The sequence below is a fragment of the Pagrus major genome, chromosome 20 (genome assembly GCF_040436345.1).
Source record: "Pagrus major chromosome 20, Pma_NU_1.0".
Lineage (NCBI taxonomy): Eukaryota > Metazoa > Chordata > Actinopteri > Spariformes > Sparidae > Pagrus > Pagrus major.
This window is the reverse complement of record NC_133234.1, coordinates 934,169-951,266: the sequence shown is the minus strand read 5'-3', so window position 1 is coordinate 951,266 and position 17,098 is coordinate 934,169. Positions and strand designations below refer to the sequence as shown.

At 43.1% G+C, this 17,098-nt stretch overlaps 1 protein-coding gene across 4 annotated transcripts in view; it reads left to right on the top strand.

The window, feature by feature from the left end:
- Window positions 1–79: 79 nt before the first annotated feature.
- The window catches only part of mprip (myosin phosphatase Rho interacting protein), a 47,957-nt gene continuing 30,938 nt past the window's right edge, over window positions 80–17,098 (top strand). For all 4 annotated transcript variants that reach the window (XM_073489012.1, XM_073489010.1, XM_073489011.1 and 1 more), the window contains exons 1-3: window positions 80–766; window positions 7,798–7,875; window positions 9,315–9,380. In XM_073489012.1, the coding sequence (XP_073345113.1) occupies window positions 644–766; window positions 7,798–7,875; window positions 9,315–9,380 (267 nt within the window). In that variant the 5' untranslated portion in view covers window positions 80–643. The remainder of the gene's footprint in view (window positions 767–7,797; window positions 7,876–9,314; window positions 9,381–17,098) is intronic.

Here is a 17,098-nt window from a genome sequence, read left to right as displayed (position 1 = left end):
AGCCAGGAGAGGATTTCATTAGCTACCCTCTCTGCGAGCTAGCTAACCGGGCTAACCGTAGCCTAGCAAAGGATCACTGGATGAACTTCGCATGGGCTGACTGGGATAGTAGGCTGCTGTCTGACTGCAAGCTTTCTTTCGGGCTGGGCCCTTCACGTTGGAGTCTGTTGTTACCTAATGAACACTATCGCCTCGGAGCTTAGAGGCGACAACAGTGTGCAAATGTTGTTTTTGGGGCGTACGCCATCACGTTATTGATCTGGAAAAGCAACTGGCAAGCTAACAGGATATTAGCCACCTTTCTCGCCACTCCGCTTTGTGGTCGCAGGCCATGGACTGAGAGGCATTCATCACTGACTGAGTGATGAGAGGGCTGGCTTGATGGCAGCTAATTATTTATTGGGAAGCAGCAATTGGATACAACTAAACAGACAAAAGAAGCGTTTGATTTGAAAGCTGTTCAGGAACAATTCAACTCCTGTTTGTTTGTTTTTTTGTTGTTTTGTTTTTTACTTTATAATGCATCGGAGTGCTGGAGCTTTTTCCAAGTTGGGATAGAAGAGACGCACAAGCAAACAGCGGGATCACAACTCCACTGTTGACATAGAAAACCCCCCGAGTGTCTGCAAAGAGCTGAAATATCATGTCGACCGCAAAAGAAAACCCCTGTAGGAAATTCCAGGCGAACTTCTTCAACAAAAGTAAATGTCAGAACTGCTTCAAACCACGAGAGCTGCATCTGCTGACGGACCAGGACCTGACCCAGGTAACCAACGCATGTTAGGAACAATAATGACAATAGTGACACTAGATTACCTTGTGCCTTCAATAGTTCAAGTCTCTTAAATAATTGCCTTTTCATGAACTGTTGTTGCTGCCAAACTGGATAATGATTATTGGCTTGAAAGTAACCAGCTTGTCAAGCTCGTGAGAATGTAGGCTGACAGCTACATCACTGTGGCTTTAAATAAACGCCTGGCTTGCTTTGAAATCCAACATGTTTTACATGTAAAATGTTAAATTTCCACTCGTCTCATGAATTGGATATTAAAGGGGTTTGTAATGAACAGCAGCATATATGTGGTATATTTGATCTTAAAGCAACCTAAGCTACAGCATGTTTACAGCTAAGCTGGAGAGAAGTGAGGGTGCGGGTTGTGTTTATTCTGGCTGGATAAAAACACATTTGTGGTTCCTTCACCTTCTCTTATGCCTGTCTCTTTCCATGTGACCCAACCAGCCTGGTGAAAGTGAATTCCTGTGGATCTATTCTAACTACAATGGCTAGTTTGCCTGCCAGTTTGGTCCCTGTGATTGATTGTGTAACCATCAGCTGTTGTTTACCTGCAGTTGTTTGTTTAGAGTGTGTACCTCAGAGTGTGTACCTCTGGCAGACCAGAGTCTGCTATGTGGAAGCTAATGGGCAGAAAAACTCAGATGAGATGAGTTAAGCTCCATTCAGCTGTGGAGATCATACTCTGAGCATGTTTTCTGGGTTCCTGTATCTCTCTCTCTCAGATCATTAGTTTAGTCTCCGTCGTATCCTGTAATTGATCCCAGACATGAGGCCTAGATGGGCCCATGAGCACAGCTTTAGAGCCAAACAGCAACGTCAGCATCCTCTTCTCCTCTGAGAGTGTGTGGGGGCACACGCTTACTTTCTTTTACAAAAGTGTGTATGTGTATGGCTTGCAGCGCTGAGTGTATTGCAGGTTAAGGGCACAGACACACCAAAAAGACATCCGAGAATTAGTATCCAAGAATTAGTGGTGACGAAGGCCGACTGTTGTGTCGCCTCATGTGTACTGTGTCTTGGTTGAAAAGCTGCATTTGAGCACACCACAAAGACGGCAGATGATGGTCAACTGCGAGAGAAGAAATAGCTCTCATGCCACCAGGTAGTGGTCGTCTGTATTCATTATTCACTAATATAGCACTTCTGAGAATTGAGAATATGTCTGATTGAAAAGTTGCAAATGGCACTGATGAAGTGGCGGAGGCAAATAAAAGGAGAAACTGCATTAAATGGGTGAAATCGCAGACACTACAGCGACAGACTGAAGGGGCTTTCCATTTGTTTTTCCGCTCTCTTCTCGCCAACTGATTCACTTAGCTGGACAGCCAATCAGAGTGATTTCCCTCACCGATGTGCTCCACCGCCAATCCCACTCACTCAGTCAGCTGAAAAGCGTCTGAGAACATCTGACCAGTGCCAGTGGTGCGGGACACACCACAACAACTAGGGCCACAGGCGCTCGTCGACGGCCAACATTGGCGGCCTGGTGTGTCAGAGCCTAACCCTTCAGATGTTTGACTCCTGAGTGAAGATAGACGGCTTATAGTTACATCACTTCCTCTAATCTCCCTGTGACCTGGAGCCGGAACCAGAGAGGCTTACTGCCCTGGCCTTTGGGAATGATACACCATCAGGCCTTGATCATCACTGTTGCCCGAGTCACCCACAGGCTTTTGTAAATGTCTCCAGTGTGTCAGCTATCCAAACAGTTAGCATGGAGCTCAGTTGCACAAGTAGGTTTTGTAATTAGTCTATCTGGACAGTCCTCAAACCACTACGCACCAGCCCATTAGTGGCGTAAAGCTGTGTTACATAACCTAAACAGCGATAAACTTGTGAGTCCAAGCAAGGTGTGGGTTGGGCTTTGTAAAATGTTCCCAGTGTTCAGAAACTGATGCGGACTGACTTAGAGGAGACAAACCCAATAACCCGGTCAAAAGAAAGCTCCTGTAAAGCTGTTAAAACCCCATGAATAGGTGATTTAGCTAAGTGAATTTGAGCCCTAAATTAAATGCAAAGTATTCAGAACTTCAGGGAGCTTAAGAATGCAGCATTGAAACAAATAGCCCACGTGGAAAAGTTATGCAAAGGGAAGAGTGCGTCTGACTGTCGGAAGGACAGTATCCAATATAAACAATCTCTTTGTTCAACACTGCTAGAATAAAAGGTGGGCTGGGGGAGGGGCTGCGGCCGGAGCTCCAGTGCATTCTTTTATTTCAGTCAATGTGCTCCAAAAGGAGTTTTATTTCCCCACGAGTTCCAAGTCTGTAGTCACGGTTTTCACTCGGCTGCATGAATTGTTTGCCCCTGGAGAGGGAAGATGTTCGTCAGGCTCGGTGGGCCCTCCCTGTTGGAGAGAATTGATCATGCTATCCGGGAGAGGTGGTGGGAGGCAGGCCAATGATGGAGGATACAGGCAGGCTAAGATTTAACATGTACGTGGGAGACGAAGAAAGACAGTGATGGGATTTAAGGAGTGGGAGCAGGAGTCGCAGGGAGAGAAAGGAAGTGTGGGGTTGGGAAATCAGAGTAGAGTTTCCCAGAGGCTGCTGCTCAACATCCCACCACGAGTGCTTCTAATGATACACAGTGGAGTCAGACTTTACGCAGCCCATAGCTTTAACACGGACCAAATGTTCCAACGCTGTTACTGACTGCAGGCTGTTCTCAGAGCTGTTTTCATCACTCAAGGACAGACGCCATCACTTCATGCCAGATAGGCTGTAACTCGTATCTGTGGCCCTGCTCCAGCTCAATGCAGTGTTTCTGCAAGGGCCTTGTGTGTGTCGGATCACTGTTGTGATAATGGAGTGAGTTTCACACCCAGCTGTGTTTGTCTTGTCACCCACATCCTGATCAGAGACAACAGCAGCACCCCTGCTACACTGACCCTGCTCTTCTCAGTTACAGGTCCAACCATGACCATGTCCACACCAAGGCTGCATCCATGAGTCTGCTTATTATTTTCATAATTAATTGATTAGTCCATAAAATGTCAAACAAATAGAAAAAAGGTTAATCACAAATTCCCCAGAGCTCAAAGTGATGTCTTCAAATTGTGTTTTTTTTCCCACCAACGGTCCAAAACCTAAAGAAATGAAGACATTACAATCATAACTGACAAAGAAAAGCAGCTTGAATGATGATTAATCAATTATCAGAACAGTCAAATCATTTTCTTCTAATTGACTCACTGACTAAAAAAAGCAGCTCTATATTCAAGACAAATTTGGAAACAAATTGTTTTGTGTCAGTTTTGGCAGTTGCACCACACCAAGAATGGATGAATCTGTAGACACTGGCCTCATATCCTAGCTCAGACAGAGGAAATAGCTTTTTAAAGACACTGACACATTGATGCCAGTGGTTGAGTGCTTCTGTGTAGCAGCAAAGTTATGAGGCCAACTTTCTGTCATCTTTCTCTATGGTCACTCATTTTCTATCTCACTAATGCCAGTCTCACGGTACTGTGTAGTCACTGGTGTTATTATGTTTATACTGTCAAGTGTCGACGCGATTATAGAGCTGATTGAAGGTCTGCCCAGTACCTGTAGCGTCTGTTAGACAGCAGTTATGAGCTGTGATCACAAGTGATAGCTTTGCAATTGTCTCCCAGAAAGATATGTCAACGAGAGCACCTGTGTGTGTGTGTGTGTGTGTGTGTGTGTGTGTGTGTGTGTGTGTGTGTGTGTGTGTGTGTGTGTGTGTGTGTGTGTGTGTGTGTGTGTGTGTGTGTGTGTGCGCGCGCGCGTGCGGGCGGGCGGGCGTGTGTGTGTGTGGGCGTGCATGTGTGTTCATACTGAAATTCAAAACAAGTGATCATGCAGTCTTAAAGCCAAGTGAAGCTAGCCAGCAGTGTGTAAATGTATCGTACATGACCAGGCCCTATCTTTCCTGCTTCTGCTGATTTCCTCGCAGTGTTTTTGCATTCTGTCATTCACTTTGGGTAGCTTTTGCCTTGTTTTTTTGATAGTATGAGACTAATCCGTGCAGTCGCTACATTTACTTAATCTGACTCTCAGGCCTGAACTACACGTATATGGATATTTTTTTAAGCGGATATTTTCGTCCTCGTTTAAAAAAAAAAAACTCTGTCCACACCACCGAAATATCTCTGTCCATATGAAGAGGCAAAACTGAAAACGATCGCCTCTGAAGCCTGCAATGCCATGCCCAGTCGAAAGGTGGCGATTAGCAAAATGTAAAATACCACAGAAGAAGAACGCTATGAGCATGCGCAGTCAAACGGTCCCGAAGAAGCAGTCAAACGGTGGCAGTTAGGGTAAGAAGTTATGGTGAAGAAAACGAAAATAGAATATTTTGTGTGGACCGACGATGAAGTGGAGTTGTTGCAACAACGTTACGTTCATGTGTAGAGCTGAGATGAGACCTAAAAGTGCAAAGCACACATATAGCCCGGTACATGTCGGCCATTGTTGTTGACAACCGTTTTGCTTCAATGCGCATGTGCGAACGGCTTGTTGCTAGGCGCTTGACGTCATTGCGTCAACACCAGCTCCGTTTAACATCGCTACACGGATACACTCAATCGGATATTTTTTTATTTCTCCACTTTTTTATCCGTTTAAAAATATCTCCGTTTATGTGGGTGAAATCGCCGTGTTCGTGTGGTTGAGAGGCCCAATTGGACAGAAAAATGTGCGTTTAGGAATATATCGTATTCGTGTAGTCCAGGCATCAGTGTGTAATGAGACCGACAGTAGCACCACATCTTAGGACGCAGACACACCTAACCAACATCAAACAACTAGCGGTGACGAAGGCTGACTGTTGCGTTGGCCAACGTTTCCTGTCTCTCATCCAAAAAGCTGCACTTGAACACACCGCAAAGACTAGAGACGACAGCCAGCCGTCAAGTCAAACCGAGCTTCGCCGATGTGCTTTTCCATCACTAGTTTTACTGCGCCGAATTGAGCGGCGCCGTGCCGGCAGTGGACCTGCTCCGGAGACGGGTCAACTCATGTCTGTGCAGGAAACCTGAGAGAAAGGCGTTTTTAAAAGTCAGTGTGTTCAGCTCTCAGTATTTTTGTAGCTTCTAACTGAATCTCTTTAGTTTCTCTCGTCCTGTTGAGTTACTGCTTGTGAGAACATAATGTTTCCTATAATGCTTCTTCACAATAAAAGCTTTAATGACTAAATAACGGGGGGCTTTTGTTGTGAAGAAGTTATAGAAAATGAAACCGGAGCCACTTTGTTAGCGGTGATTCTTCGATAGTACTGCAGGAATGGAGACGAGTGCTTCATTGGTTAAAGAAAAATTCCCGGCTGCGCTGAGTCAAACCGAGTAGAGCCAGGCCGGCAGGTGTGATTGAAAAACGGCCTAAGTGTCCATTCCACCAGGTGGCAGTAGTCTGTATTTGTCATTCAAAAAGGGAAACGGGAAGACTCAGGACTGCACATAGACAAATGGTTGTGATGATAAAGCAGCATTTGTCATTTTTACCCCACTGTCGCTTATATTAAACTCTTCTAATCAAGACTATGTCTGATTAAAAGTTACAAATGGCACTGGCAAAAATCAAGAAAACCAACACTAAATGGGTGAAATCATGGATAATATTGCAACAGACTCAAAGGGCTTTCCCTCTATCTCTTTATCTGTTCTCTTTGTGCGCCGATTTCCTTAACTGAACAGCCAATCAGAGTGATTTCTCCACCGATGCAACATGCTCAGTCAGCGGAAACATCCACCGACAAGGGACAACTACTGCCAAAAACAAGGGCCACAGACCCTTGCTGATGACTCTGACATTGGCCGAAGGTCCTTAAATGCACCCTCTTCATTCATTGAGGGGGCTACTGTGTTGTCTTGGCCAATGTGTCAGTACTGAGGGCTCCAATAAACAGCTGATTTTGGCTCAGCTTTATTCAGAAATGCATTTTGTTGTCAAATCAGATACATGCAAGTGCATGCTGTCATACAATACAGTATGTAGCACTGTGCAGTGTAGCTTTGCACTTGTCAAGAAAGTGGAGAGATGAGCTGACTTTCACAGTTCAGCCACATTTGTTTGGATGGGGCCTGAGAGGACAGGCTCTCTGGGGAAGGGGCACTGCAGGGTGTGGACTGCAGGATCAGTGGACAGGAAGTTGGGTCCATTGTGTATTTGTGTTGTATGTGATGTGTTCTTGCTCCTGTTCTTTCTGAAACAGCTGCTCCATGTTTTCTCCCTCTCTCTTTAGACTCTGTACAATTTTTAAAGGTGTCTGTCAGGAAATCTCAACATGAGAGAAGTCGTCTCCTGTCTAATTACCAGATTGACTTGATTTATCTGGGTCACAACATGCTGCATCTCCAAAATAACCTTTTTTAATGGTGTCAGCTCATCAAACCTGCCTTCATAGGTGCGTCCATGCAAGTTCAAACACAGCATGTATAGATTTATGGCAGGCATGCAGTGACATGGAGCAGTAACAGGGCAGTATTAGACTAGCAGACTAATAATCGGATCCTTCCACCTTCCAGCAGAGACATTTCAGGTTAAGTGTGTGGAAGAGGTGGAGGGAGTGAGTGCTGGTATGAGAGCTGTTTGCTAATGGTTTACACTTAAAGCAAAGAGATTGTCAGAGAGCAAAGAGCAGTCGTTTTAAAGAGCCTACCTGCTGCCCAGTGGGTGCAGTCTCTATCTTTGAATGTTTCCATGTATTTTGAACATTTCTCCGTCTTGGGGACTATGGTAATTTGTGGTCAAGGTGAATCGTGTGTGTAGATGTGTTTTGTTTGCTGAGTATGTTGCTGTTTTTTCATACTGGTGGAAACAGGAAAGAGAAGCACTCAGGCATGTCATCAGACAGAGTTGATTACAGCAGAAGGCTGCAAAATGCCTTGTGAGAACAGAGGCAACATCTGGACCCCAAAAGGCTTCTCTCTCATATTTACACCCTCTCTGGCTCCCTCCCTTCCCCCTCACCTCACACTCTCTTCCAGCTTTAATGATTACCTAAATTGCTCTTTTTCTCTCCCCCTCTCTCCTTTACAGGCTAAACCTATTTATGGTGGATGGCTGTGCTTGGCCCCTGAGGGAACTGACTTTGACAATCCAATGCAGAGATCCCGGGTAAGAGCATGCATTATAGGCCTGCATGTTTTTTCACTAAATGGGTGTACACTAAGTTCCCCTTAAGGGAAACTTTGCTGATTTTCAACCAGCTTTGTATAATTACAATGTGACTAGTATACATAAATGAACAATCAACCTTCCCTCCATGTTGGCAGCACCCAGAGCAAAAATCTGCCAGAATCCAGCTGTTGGTGGAACTACTTCCAGTTTTTCCCACAGAATCAGACTTTAATTGTGGCAGTGGCTGTCCAGCTGGGATGCCATAGGGCGTGAGCCGGCTAACTTCCGGTTTAGCACCGAGCTAACTTGAATGGGGATAAAATGTAATCGGGCGGCTCTTTTAGACTCTCCAAATTGTATTGGACTGAATTGCTCAAATTCTGACAGTAAAATTAGTCATTTTGCGGGGGTTGTGCAGCGTTTATTACCATTTTACAGACATGTTTCACAATGTTGCATCACATGACGATGTAATTACACGGCTTGGCCATGACAAAAACTGGCTTCGAGGCCTGGCGCTCTTTGTGGGGGCTTGATTTCGACGATGAGGCCAGCCATCTTCTTTGCAAAGGAAGTTACAGTCAAAACAACTGCGTTAAATAGTCCGCCTCCTCTTCTTCGTTGGTTTTACCACCGGATTAAAAACCACACCTCCATCCACTGTATCGGAGTTTATAACATCATGCTATTCACTGACAGATGCGCTGTCTTGAGTGAGTGAGAACGGGATGCGCGGCTTCAAAAACAGAAAATCAATATGCGGCAGCCAATGTTGATATTGTGGCAGACTGCCACAAATAAATTAATGTGTGGGAAACACTGACTTCTGACTTTCTGTACACCTCCACAGACAGCCCATTCAAGAAGAGGGGCTGCTTACAATCCAAAACTCGAATCAATCTGTCAAACGAGGCAGTGCTTATTAAAAATGAATCTAGATTCTGTTACAGCATTGCCATTTTTTTCACGTAAGAAACATATATTAGTGTAATAGGAGAAATATTGTGAACTGGCGGCAATTGCTTTAAACTGGTTGAGCCAAAACCAAGCACCACCCAATTCACAGTATGTCACCCACCAGCTGGAGTGTTAATTGGTCCGGTGTGGTACAGTGGTTGTTGGAGGTTTTTTCCCTTTAAGCCAAAGGGCATACCACAGCCTTCTCTCTCTTTTTTTCTCTGGTCATATAGCAGCAACTTTAAAATTATCTGCCTCTTTTTATTGCATAGCAAGACAAATCATTCAGCACTGAAATACTCCCTTCATTGATGGAAATTTACTATAGGAAGAATGCTTCTCACCGCCCATTCTGCAATAATTAAAATGATGCTAAACACTAATATTTAATTGTTTTTGGTCTATTGAAAAGGAGCATCTGTCTCATAAATCCACCTACTGTGTCAGACTAATCCAATAACGTGTTTTCCCTCCGACAGAAATGGCAACGGAGATTCTTTGTGCTGTATGAACATGGCTGCCTGCGCTTTGCCCTGGACGAATCGGTGAGTAATGCATCTAGTCCACAGTTCACACATCCACAGTAGCCACATTGTGAAACTGAACCCAAAGCCTGGAAATGCTGTTAGAGCCGTTTCACATCAAGTTGGGTTCAAGAGTTACTTCAAAGTCTTGATACAGTTGAGATCACTGTGAAAAGTGTTTGATTATAGATTTTTTTTTATTTTTTGAAGAATGTGTAGAGACCTTACACCAGAGCATCTGAATCTGAACTGAAGGAGACAAAAATATGTTTTATGAGTAAATGTCTTGAAAGTTTGATCCATTTCCTTCAGATTAATTTTAAAACCTGTATTATTTAGATCCAGGTACCAGATCCAGACTATAAGCTAGTAAGCTTATAGTCTGCTTCTTTCTGCCCCTTGCTGGCACAATGCTACGTTCCTTGGCACATTATGGCCGCAGATTGTAGATCTGTATATAACCTGGAACTGATTGATCGTGTATTACTTTGACTCGTGTCATATGGATCATCTATGGTTGATGTCATTGCCATGTGTCCTGTAGTGTATGCATCACACAAATCATTACCTTTCTTTGGTGCATATTGTGGACAGCTGGTCAAACTCTTTATGGTTTGTTTGTGATACTTATGTCCTTCACATCTGTCAGTGTGACAGAAGTGTGTTTCCAGCTTTAACCTTTTTGTTGTGTGTGGTCATTAAATCAAATCTGACAGGTGTTTGTGTCTGAGATGCAGGATACTAGGAGTCGGGCCCATCTAGTATCTCATCTGGTGTGTGTCACATCTGCTTAGGAATATGATGAGGATACTGTAGGCTTAACTTGAAGGTGCAGCATTAGTCAGCAGTATTGAAAATATGCTACCTCACCACAAATGTCCCCTACGTGTTTAAAGGTTTAAAAGGAGAAAAGGACATACGCAAGGTTTTTTTTAAAGAATAATACAATGGTGCTGCAGAATCAGACTCTGCTCTAGCATTTAACATATGGTAACTGAGACTGATGGCACCATCAGAGCCACATGTGTCAGAGAGATCCCAGCATTGTACAGTGGGTCTGAGAACTAAAGAGAGGCTGGGAAGTCACTGTAAGCCTGTGTTTGTGGTGGTAGTGTGTCGCTAGGGGAATGTGACACGGGTGACCAAACCCATACCGGCTGATCAGGCCGGAGATTAGACTGCTTGTGTGTAAACACTGGGGGCCACACACTACCAGCCAGCCTGCCAGGAACACACACACATTTACTTTTACATGTGTTGTGACTAGGGCTCAAAATTAGCACCAATCACCAGTCAAATGCTGGTTAAATAAGCAAGTGGCTGGTAGATATGCTTCACTCAGCAGCCAAAAAAACAAGTGGATGTTTACAGTCTTGGCTTAGGTTCTTTCAAATGAGCTTGAATTCAGGATAGCAGGGACTATTTCTTTACCAGGTTTTTACATGAAACACTAAGACTCTTTCAGTAGGACTGTTTCTGTAAGTGACAGTGAGGAGAAAAGAGATGAGCTGACTATGTAATATCCCTGCTATGCCTCTGTGAGCCATTTGAAGTCACATTTGGTGGATCTCTTTGTGTTGCCAGTGATGACAATGGGAGGAAACTTGGTTGTGCGAGTGCGCGTTTCCACTGTGTAATGTGTTTCCAGTGACACCCAGGCTGGTGTGCAGTTGTGTTTTCCTCTCATTGTAACAGTGATTCCAAAACTGTCTGCCTCATTGTCCTTTTGGTCTTTTCATGTGCTCCACAAGGCAGGAAAAGTGGGTCAGGGAAATGGCTGCTTTGTGCTCTGGACCCAGAGGATAGGAACTCTCCAAAACCCTGCAGCTGATAACAACACATTAACGGTCTTGATCTCATCGAGCTCATCATTGTTTACCCAATGGCTCGGGCCACCAGCTGAGGGCAGATATGATTTGTTTAAGGTCAGGGTTGAGCTCTGCATTCATATACGCCATTCCTCTCATGTGGCTTTTATTTAGTGGAGAGATTTACAGGAACCACACCCACCCACTCTTTGTCTCATGATTCTTTTGATCACATTATCTCCACAGTACATTATAAGAATGTATTGTTATCTTCAGCTCCATGTTTTAATAGCTGCCATGTCAGGACCCTTCAGCAGGGTTCAAGCTTACGGTCACTGGAGGCTCCTCCTTCGTGTCCATGTTTTGTGCTGACTAAAAGTAAAACAATCCTTTTGAATTTGACTGTGGTCAACAACTGTCTAACATTATCAAGATGTTATAAGAAAGATGCCAGAAGTGGACTGAAATGTTTTTTTCCCCATCCAGAAAGACTAGTACTTGACAAGATTACAGGATCGTATTTACTAATAGCATTTCATCACAGTTTAGTAATGGTTGACGTGGCTAGCTGAAGCAGAGAGAGCTCCAACTCTGAGGTGAGGTGGCCTGATTTCAGCCTTGGTTGATTGAATAATAAAAATAAAATAAAAATCCAGACATTTTTATTTTTATTCTTTTCCCACTTTGAATGTTCTGTGAGGGAGAGATCTGTGTTTCTCTGAAGTGGCTTACAAACATACATGCCCTCATCTTCACCTTAAGGCCTACAGTAAACTTGCACCAGTTGTACCCAGTGACTTTAAAGAGATTGACATTTTTGCTTATTTGCTCTCTTGCCAAGGGAAGATCAGTACCACTCCCATATCTAAAGCCAGCAGCCAAGCTAAGCTAGCTTAGTTTAGCTCAAAGAGAAAGTAAAGTTTGAAATGTTTGCTTACTAAAATGTTGTCTTCTTTTGCTTATTTAATGTAAATTACTTCAGTTAAAACAGCGTTCCAACAGCTGTTGGGATGTAAGACACAGACACAAGCAGGCAGTTACAGCAATGCTGCTACAAAATGACATCTTTAACGAGGACAGAAATAACTTAATGTATTGCATTTAATGCCAAATTTGGGAAGGCTTGAATGATTTATAATTTGTCCTAGCTGTTTTGCAAATCACACAATCTGTAAGGGACTCTGGGGATGCTGTGGTTACTAGTCCAATGCTCATGTAAGATGAGATTTATTTTTGTGAAGGATGAGAAGTTATATTGGATTTTGTTAGCCACAGCCCAAAAGTAATTCAACTTACAAGTTAAGGCAAGAATAAACAGCCTTACACTTAGTTGTAACAGGCGGCATGTTCACTAACATCTGCTACCGACACAGACGGGTTAAGAGAGGCCAAAAACATAATTTGCTGATGTGAGCAATCTGTGGGCGGAAACATGAGATATCTCTTAGATGTAGTGAAGGTGCATCTCTTCAGCTGACAGACAGGTAGAAATTCATGGACTGCTGAGCTTCATCTCTCATCCTCATCCACCTCGGGTGTGTTACAGAATTAACGATACAGACTGTTAGTCCGTGATGGTTTAGCTATAAATATGGTGCGTTCATACATTCGGTCAGAAATGGTTGTTCTAGTTACAGAGCACTCAGAACATCTTCTGTATGGAGCGTATTGTTAGTCGTAATTAAAATACAAAGTCTGAATAGAAATTAAAGGTAAAATAAAACTCAGAATGGGGAACAGTTGAGCTTAAATGGAATTTTGTTCTCAATTAAATCAAGGGGATATAATCGGTAGATCCAGCAATACATAATCTTCTGGCTACAGCTGTCTTAATAATGCTTAAAACCAATAAAACAATAAAGCTGTGAATGTAGCTTAGTAATGTAATGTATACCTAAATTACTGCACACTGAGAAAGGAATATTCTGCCGTTTTTGGCACATGAGCATTTCATATCCAGGAATTTAAATTGTAAACTACTGACTACCTCAGTAACAGATTGGCCACATTTTTGCACCTTTACCAGACACGATCCAGCCATGTACGAGGGTTTTGACCTAGTCTTGTTTCAAATAACCATTTTTGTGTCTTTCTTATTTTAGTGGGATGATTCTCCTTTTGATTTTTCTGTGTGTGTTATCTGTCCAGGATCAGTGAAGTCTGTTGTCAGCTCCCAGTCACTACATAACGCTACAGATTATCAAGCAGAGAAGTGACTGAATCGAACAGTTTTTCCCCTTTTCATAATCCTCTTGAAGAACAAGGTCCAGGGAGCGATGACATCGTCTGCTATTTTCTCCCAGCAGACAGCAGGGTGCTATCTGAAGCAGTGGTCTCTTAGAGCTGAACTATTTTTCACCACGAGCAGAGGGAAAGATGCTCTCCCATCTAAAGCAGCATTCCTCCTCCAATGCCCTTATTTGGTGAACTGCAGTGAGCTCGCAGCCTGGGAGCACAGAGAGCAGGAGAAAGGAGCTGTAGCCCCTAAAAACCACAGAGGAAACGTCAGATATGCCCCAGACCCAGACATTCCACACACGGCCTGCCACAGCAAGCACCCAGCTCTGCTGATGCATCAGACAGTTCAACAGTTTAAGGAACAGTTTAGGTACACGTAAGACTAATCAAAGTGAGATGAAGACCGTGAATGGATAGATAGTGAGACCGACTGTCATGGAAAGAAGGATTTTCCACGAGGATGGAAATATTCCGAGGCCACCCTGAAAGCTTTATGGTTAAAAGGTCAATGATCATGAGAACATACTGAAGGAGGGGTCGGGGGAGACCACTTAGCTCCAGAGCTGCTTCTGTCCTTCGGCATATTTTAGAAAATTGAAAGCAGTTCTATAACCCACTGTATTCTCTGTTATGGATCCACTGTGTTTCTCAAAGTATTTCCATCATTGCAGGCGTAGCATTGAAGCTAGACTGGCCATTCCTGCCTGTGAGGAGTTTTGATGGAGGGTGCTGTGTCGAGGCAAATGTACCTTATAAAACAGCAGTCTCCTCTCCAGATCCCGCTGTGGCGGACTTGCCTTTGGCCCAGCCTGTAAAAGCCTCCTGGAGGATTTATTATTATTTATGGAGTGGGTGTTCTCCACTTAATTCTAAAGCTGGCTCTGTTGTTTTTTCATGCTGTTTTTAAAGTTTTTTTTGGAACGTTTACCATCGGGCATGGACTCCAATAAAAAGTAAAGATTTTAGCATGGGGTAGTTACCTCAGAGACAGTTTCTTTTTATTATAAATTGTGTTACTTGTCAGTCTCTTGTGTGTTGTATTGTTTCTGTGTAGTTCAGTGTCTTGGTTTGTTTTATAGCCTCCTGTGTCATGTCAGCCACAGGGACAGACATCTCAAGAAAAGCCTGTGAGAAAGTTGTTGGTTTTAATAATATCCCATCACAAAGCTAAAAATAGTTAGGCCCATGGAAGGCAGAGACAATGGGAGGATATGGAATTGGCCCAGTTGTGTAGAAATCAAACCCACAACAATTAATTTGCTTTTGAATGGCAGAAACGTCTACTTTGTTTTGGTGCCAGTTGCAGAGGGCAGTTTCCAAGCAACAAGTTGCTTTCAGGACCGGGATCAGCTGGACTTACAAAACCAGGCTCCACCTAACAGCAACACATAACACAGAAAACTCACCTTCTGGCTCTGTGAGCGTCATCTCTAACACTGAATAAGTGGATAGACGGGGCAAAGTTTCCAGTGCTAAGGTCCCCCAGCTGCACCCAATAAAGAGATAATGCTCTTTGGTCGATAGAACTTTTTACAGCTGTAGCTTTGAGGGATGGAAGAACTAGAAATCTGTGTTTCAGTTATTGATTATTCAGCCCATTATTTTTTCTAGATTAAGATATTAACTGCTGCAACGTTTAATCAATTAATCCATTATTTGTTAGTTGTATGGTTTGAGTAATTTTATAACTCCTACTAATTCCAGCCTTTTAAAGGTAAATATCTTCTGGTTTCTTTTATTCCTCTATAACAGTTAATTGGGTTGTGGACAAAACAGGAAACAGAAACACTGGCTGACATTTTTAGACCAAACAACTAATTGATTAATTGTGAAAATAATCTACAGATAAATCAAGAATGAAAATAACGGTTAGTTGGAGCACACTGTTTGTTATATTAAATATCAGAAGAGTAAAAAATGTGTGCTACTGTTTCCTAAAGCACAAGGCGACGTCATCAAATGCCATGTTTTGTCTGAGGTCTAAAACCCAAAGATATGGAGTTTATCACCTAAAATGAAGAAAAGCAGCCGATTGTCAAAATGTAGGAGCTGGAAGTAAGATCATTTGTGCTTGAAAAATGTCTTAAAAATGAATTAATTATAACAAAGTCTGGTTCTTTTTTCTGTGTGTTGACTAATTGATTCATTGGCTCAGTGTTTCAGCTGTAGTTATACTTAAAGAACCCTATTATAGTACAGGAACTTGTCAGGAATTCAGGAGTCATACCTGTTACTGCCATTGGGGAGTGCAGTTACCATGAGGGGGTGTACTTGGTATGCAACAGTGTTTGGGTGGGTGGTGCATGTGAAGGGGCATCCACATGAGGGCAAGGACCCAAGGTGTTCCCTGCAGGACATTGTATTGTAACGAGATGAAAACCATCTTATTCTCTTCACCTGTTCGTCCCTTTAATGTCTTGGCTGATCGCTATTTAAATCCTCACATTTGAAAGGCTAGAACCAGCAAACCTTTGGCATATTTGTTTGGAAGAGACTCATCTCACTCACTCGACTGAACATTGCAGCTTTAAATCTACTAAATTTTTACATCTTTCTACAGATGTGATGGAAATTTCTCAATTCTAAGATGCATCGCGATGCATCCAGAATCGTTTTGCATTCAAAATGTTGACAGCTGAATCGTAATCGAATCGTCAGTGAAGATTCACACCTTTCTACAGATATGGTGGAAATGCAAAAGGGGCTCAAATTACTTCCTGGTTTAGTTCCTGTGGTTCCATTCTGATTGGTCAAAAAGGGCTTATTAGTGGCAATAGATTTTTAGAGTGGATAATATGTATAATCTCAGCTTTCCTCCACTCTTTAAAGTACTGTATATATGTTACCATTCTCATCTTAGATCACTGTGCTACTGACGTGGCCACAAGTTTCACCACACAGTTTCTCACTGCTACTTCTTCTCAAACATGGCGGTTTCTTTCTAGTGGAGGAAATTCTTCCACAGCGTCTGAGTTCTAAAGTGCGACGCGGTGTAATTGCCATATTTGGCAGCCCCCGGGGGTTTATGGGCAGATCTTAATAAAGCTGGATCTGTGTTCAGTGGCCTTAAAAGGAGCTGGAAAAAGACCCAGCACCTGTTTTACATCTGTAGCAGGCATAGCCCAGCAAAGCCTGATAACAAAGCTGCAGGATTCAGAGCAGACACAGAGAAGGAAGTTTAGGGGATTTCTTCCCTCTGATGTTAACGAGACAATAAGTTATCAGGTTCAAATGACACACAGAATATACAGGAAGCTGACATCAGTTAATTGTCTGTGGCTTGTTGAATATATTTCTGTTTTTTGGAGGTTTTACAGTGTTCTGTGTGGTAGCTGGTGTACAAAGCAGTCTCAGCTCTGCGTTCTTCACTGATCACACACACAAAGCAGCTTTAGTCCGGCATCCCATTGCTGTCATCTCCCCCTTTCACTCAGTGTGTGCTATAACTGAAAGGATTTGCCTCGTTACCATGGCGATCTGGTGATAACAGTGGAGTGTCCATACAGTAGAAAATCTACCTCTTAAAAAGAGACGCAGATGAGGAATGAGGGCCTGGAGGAGAGTTAGTGTGAAACCTGTTGAGCAGAGTTCCTCCAGGATTGTGTGTGTGCGCGAGAAAAACAATCGCAACTATTGCAATTTTCACTTGCTCCTGCAACATCATTGCAAAAATCCCCTAAAAACATTGCAACT